Source organism: Bombina bombina, chromosome 10 (assembly GCF_027579735.1).
Source record: "Bombina bombina isolate aBomBom1 chromosome 10, aBomBom1.pri, whole genome shotgun sequence".
Classification (NCBI taxonomy): domain Eukaryota; kingdom Metazoa; phylum Chordata; class Amphibia; order Anura; family Bombinatoridae; genus Bombina; species Bombina bombina.
The window spans coordinates 23,785,622-23,792,146 of record NC_069508.1 but is presented as its reverse complement, the minus strand read 5'-3'; the positions used below and the strand labels follow the sequence as shown (position 1 = coordinate 23,792,146).

The 6,525-nt window shown below is 33.9% G+C and overlaps 1 protein-coding gene across 1 annotated transcript in view; it reads right to left on the bottom strand.

The window, feature by feature from the left end:
* Positions 1-6,525, bottom strand: part of ODR4 (odr-4 GPCR localization factor homolog) — a 42,785-nt gene that overhangs the window by 28,419 nt on the left and 7,841 nt on the right. The window contains exons 6-7 of the mRNA XM_053693860.1: positions 5,836-5,877; positions 3,891-4,032 (exon numbers count right to left, since the gene is read on the bottom strand). Of these exons, the coding sequence (XP_053549835.1) occupies positions 3,891-4,032; positions 5,836-5,877 (184 nt within the window). The remainder of the gene's footprint in view (positions 1-3,890; positions 4,033-5,835; positions 5,878-6,525) is intronic.

Sequence of the window (6,525 nt, the reverse complement as noted above, 5' to 3'; positions counted from 1 at the left end):
TGTATATGCATATAAATTGTTTGTATATGAGTACACATGTATTTACAGACATATAATACACATGTACACATTACAGACATATATACACATATAAATACACACATACAGTACATATATACACATATAAATACACATGTACACATATACAGACATATATACACATATAAATACACACATAGACATATAAATACACATGTACACATATACAGACGTATATACACATATAATACACACATACAGACATATATACACATATAAATACACACATACAGACATATATACACATATAAATACACCACATACAGACATATATAAACATATAAATACACACAGTACAGACATATATAGACATATAAATACACATGTACACATATACAGACGTATATACACATATAATACACACATACAGACATATATACACATATAATACACACATACAGACATATATACACATATAAATACACACATACAGACATATATACTCAATAAAATACACACATATAGATAAATATACACATATAAATACACACATAAATACACATATACAGACATATATACACATATAAATACACATATACACACATATAGACATATATACACATAAATACACACATACAGACATATATAAACATATAAATACACACATACAGACATATATAGACATATAAATACACATGTACACATATACAGACGTATATACACATATAAATACACACATATAGACATATATACACATATAAATACACACATACAGACATATATACACATATAAATACACACATATAGACATATATACACATATAAATACACACATATAGACATATATACACATATAAATACACACATATAGACATATATAGACATATAAATACACATGTACACATATACAGACGTATATACACATATAATACACACATACAGACATATATACACATATAAATACACATATAGACATATATACACATAAATACACACATACAGACATATATAGACATATAAATACACATGTACACATATACAGACGTATATACACATATAAATACACACATATAGACATATATACACATATAAATACATATATACAGACATATATACACATATAAATACATATAAATACACATATAGACATATATACACATAAATACACATATACACACATATAAATACACATATACAGACATATATACACATGTACACATATCAATACACATGTACACATATATTATTATTATTATTATTATTATTATCAATTATTTGTATAGCGCCGCCAAATTCCGTAGTGCTGGGTACAATGATAGGGGTATACAATGACAAAGATTTGTGATAAAATACAAAACATAACAAAACTAAACAAATCTAGCACAGGAGGAAGAGGGCCCTGCTCCGGGAGAGCTCACAGTCTATAGGTTTAAGGTGCAGAGACATAAGGTTGGGGGTAGCTTGTTACATCGGTTTGTATTTGCAGCAGTGAGTTCAGGCAGTTCATGTATTAGCTTGGTTCGATGCGGGATGGAGGAGAGATGGTAAGCCTCTCTGAATAGGTGAGTTTTCAAGGATCGTCTGAAGCTATACAAGGTTGGAGACAGTCTAATGGAGCAGGGTAGAGAGTTCCAGAGGACAGGAGCAGCACGTGCGAAGTCTTGGAGGCGGGAGTGGGACGTAGAGCTAACAGGAGTGTAGAGACGTAGGTCAGAGGTTGATCGAAGAGGACGGGATGGGGAATATTTCACGATGAGAGAGGAAATATAGTTGGGAGTTAGACTATTGAGTGCTTTGCAGGTTAGGGCTAATACTTTAAATTGTATTCTGGAGTGTATGGGAGCCAGTGTAGGGACTGGCAGTAGCGGAGCAGCTGATGTAGATCATCGACTTAGGGTGGATGAGTCTAGCAGAAGCATTCATAATAGATTGAAGCGAGGAGAGGCAGTGTTTTGGGAAGGCCATTTAAGAGTATATTGCAATAATCAATGCGTGACAGGGATGAGGGGAATGAATAAGTATTTTTGTAGTATTTTGAGTAAGGAAGGGACGAATTCTGGAAATGTTGCGTAGGTGTGACCGACAGGATTTGGGTAAGCGCTTGTATATGTGGGTTGAATGTGAGTTTCTGAGTCTAGTGTGACCCAAGACAGCGGGACCTGGGGTGAGGTGTTGAGAATAGTGTCTCCAACCATCAAGAAATGTCAGGTGTTGGATGTCCTCGAAGAGGGGGGGATAAGAAGCAGCTCAGTTTTGGACAGATTGAGGTTGAGGTAGTGTGAAGACATCCAAGAGAAAATTGCAGAGAGGCAGTCAGAAATCTGGTTGTGTAAAGAGGGAGAGATATCAGGAGAGGAAAGATAGATTTAGGTATCATCAGCATATAAGTGGTATTGGAATCCAAAGGAGGCTATAAGTTTTCCAAGGCAGGATGTATAGAGAGAGAAAAGCAAGGGGCCCAAGACAGAGCCTTGCGGTACTGAGAGAGGCATAGGGATCACAAGATATGTTGTTAAGGAAACCGAAAACAAGCGGTTTGAAAGATATGACGCAAACCAGGAGAGAGCTGTATCTCGATGCCAAATGAAGTGTAGTAATTTTTAGGAGGAGAGGATAGTCAACTGTGTCAAAAGCTGCTGACAGGTCAAGAAGAATTAGTAAGGAGTAATGGCCTTTTGCTTTAGCTGATAACCGGTCATTTGTTACTTTAGCAAGAGCGGTTTCTGTAGAGTGTTTAGGGCGGAAACCAGATTGTAGTGGATCAAGTAAGGAGTTAGTTGTGAGAAATATAGACATATATACACATATAAATACACATGTACACACATATAAATACACATGTACACATGTACAGACATATATACACATATAAATACACATGTACACACATATAAATACACATGTACACATGTACAGACATATATACACATATAAATACACTTGTTCACATATACAGACATATATACACATATATAGACATATATACACATATATAGACATATAAATACACATGTGCACATATATACACATATATAGACATATAAATACACATATATACACACATAAATACACGTGTACACATATAAATACACATATACAGACATATATACACATATAAATACATATGTACACACATATAGACATATATACACATATAAATACACATAAATACATATGTACACACATAGACATATATACACATATAAATACATATGATTATGTACACACATATAGACATATATACATATATAAATACATATTTACACACATATAGACATATATACACATATAAATACACTTGTTCGCATATACAGACATATATACACATATAAATACACATGTACACATATACAGACATATATACACATATATAGACATATAAATACACATGTGCACATATATACACATATATAGACATATAAATACACATATATACACACATAAATACACGTGTACACATATAAATACACATATAAATACATATGTACACACATATAGACATATATACACATATAAATACACATAAATACATATGTACACACATAGACATATATACACATATAAATACATATGATTATGTACACACATATAGACATATATACATATATAAATACATATTTACACACATATAGACATATATACACATGTACAGACATATACACACATATATAGGTCAGTGTTTCTCAACCGCACTCCTAAAGAACCCCCAAACGGACAGGTTTTCATTATAGCTGAACCAGTTCACAGGTGAAGTAATCAGCTAACCTGCTCTCACCTGTGCACTGGTTCAGCTATAATGAAAACCTGGCCTGTTGGGGCTACTTGAGGGCCACAGTTGGGAAACAATGTCATATGTTCCACATACATAGAAATGTAGATAGTTCTGTAACGCTGGGGCTGGGCGTACTTACTCGTGTACACTTCTGCTGCTCCTGATAAGACGATGCAGCGGATAACCGTGGGACGGTGAGGTCTAAACGCACATTACAGTCTATGGTCAGCCAAGATAAGGTTGAGCTCTGATATTTCCAGTCTGCGGGTTTAGCCGGTGCTCTAAAAAAAGAAAACCGTAACACTCAGCAATTATTTATTTTACTATGTATAATCACTGCTAACTCCGCAAGAATCATAAAACAAAATGCCATTTAAAAGTATCTGAAATTTGCTGACATTTTTACACAACAATGTAATTAACTGTATTTATGGATGGAGAGGTTGTAAGTTTACACAATTAGTTTCTTTCTATAGGAAAATAAATGGACGTGGTAGCAAAAAAAATGGTGCTCTGAAAAATGTATTAATTTTACCAAACTGAAGTCTTTAAAGCTAATTTTACAGATGAATGGATAGAACAGCTGCTTCTGACAACACTCGAAGCGCTTGTTATATATTATACTAGCTGTTGCCTGCAGCTTCGCTCACGTGGATTTTGTGATTTGTAAAAAATGGCGAAACATGCGAATACTCGCAACGACATGTGCCCTCACCCTCGCTGACATGAACTTCGTTAGTTTTCGTTAATTATCTGTATTTCTCGTATATGGGCACCAATCAGCTAAGTTGTGGGCGGGGCATCCGTCGGGTACATCCAAAATATGTTATTATTATTATTATGTTTACAATTACGTTAATATTAAATTGTAATTATATATAATGACTTAACTGTCAGATGTGAAGAAAAAAAATTCATTTTTTTCACAAACACTAGGACTGACAATTGAAACAAATAAAGGGGACTTTCATTCATGAAATATAAAATACTTCATGCAGAAAGCTCCTTTATTTGTTTCAAGCGATTGCTGATCTGATACAGGAGCACAAAGCAGAACGCTGTTTTACTGAGAGGTGACGTTTTTACCTCTTAGCAAAAAGCCGTGCGATAAATCCGGCTCCCAAGGGCGCCAAGTCAGATTTACCACACGGCTTTTGGTTAAGAGGTGAAAATGCCACCTCTCAAGCAAAACAGCGATCTGCCGTGGGTTGCTGTAGCAGCTCAAATCGGCGATCGCTTGAAACAAAAAATAAATGAGTTTTCTGCATAAAGTATTTTATACTTCATGAATTAAAGTCCCCTTCATTTATTTCAACAGTCAATCCTTACGTTTGTGAAACGCTAGACTTTCACTTTAAGTGGATTTTTAGGAAATGGTAAAACACGTGTTTCTTTCATTTTAAAGGAGAATCTAAATTCCAATTTTCACATCTGTAACATATTTGGTTTTTGAGATATAGGTATTCTCATAAATAATCCCTCCCCTTTTCACCCCCCCCTTAAGTGGATTTTCGTGAAATGGTAAAAAACCATGTTTCTTTATTTTTAAAGGAGGAATCTAAATACAAATGTTCATGTCTGTAAAATCTTCCGTTTTTGAGATATAGCTATCCTCATAAAAAAAAAAAAAATCACCCCACTTTTTCACCCCCTTAGGGACGTAAAATCCTTCCTTAGTGGGTGCCTACGTCATAAAAGCAACGTACTTTCCAAATTTCATGTTTCTAGGTTAAATGGTTCGAGCTGGGCATTGACGAGTCAGTCAGTCAGGACTTCTTATATATATATCTCAATGATAGATAGACAGATAGATAATTTGACATCTGAAATTGTAGAAAATATTAACTATTTATTTTAATACTGGTGTTTTGGGGTCACATCCCCTTCATTAGACTGATTTTATATATATATATATATATATATTATATATATATATACACACACACATACACACACAAATGCTATACATATACTGTATATTTGTTTACGTTCTTCTTAAAAAGGTCTGACTAAAGACTATGTCCAATTTGTTCCTTAAGTTTCTGCTACTTGATTCTATATAGAAAAAAAAGAAGACGACTGACCTTACCTTTGGATCTTTGACATCAAATGTTCGACATGTAATTCTAAAATAAATAAATAAATATATAATAATAACTACAAACTAAATAAAGGGAGATGGAAAGCAAAATTCAAAAAAAACTTTTATGATTCAGACAGGAAATGTAATAAAAATAAATAAAAAATAAAATAAAAATTGACCTATATCCCTTGGTACCCTTTGTTGAAACGTAGCTATTTCCCATGAGCACAACATAGCGGCTGTATTTGTACCAATGTGCGCTTCACCCCTTGTTGCTACTAATTTCTCTCTCTACATATCAGCAAGTCTCTGTTCTCTGTCTCTGTTCTGCTCTTGCACATTAATTTTTTTTCTGTATAGCTTAATTATTTCTGCACATTTGCCTCTCTCCTGATTCCTCTGCACAGTGCTCTATTCTCCATTCTTTATGTCTGCTTCTGTTTCTTCTTCTGATCCCTCTGCATTGCTCTATATTATCCTTTCTATATATTTGTCTCCAGGTTCCTCTGGGAAGGGAAATATGAAGAAAATAACAAACAAAATGTCTAGAGTATTCTTCAAAAAAACAACGTTTATTTCACATATAAAAGAAGGGATTTACCCTCTCACATAGAGCATAAAAACATAGCAAGTACACAGCTTACGCGTTTCGCCATAACTCCGTAGTCATAGCTAATTAACAAACACCTGT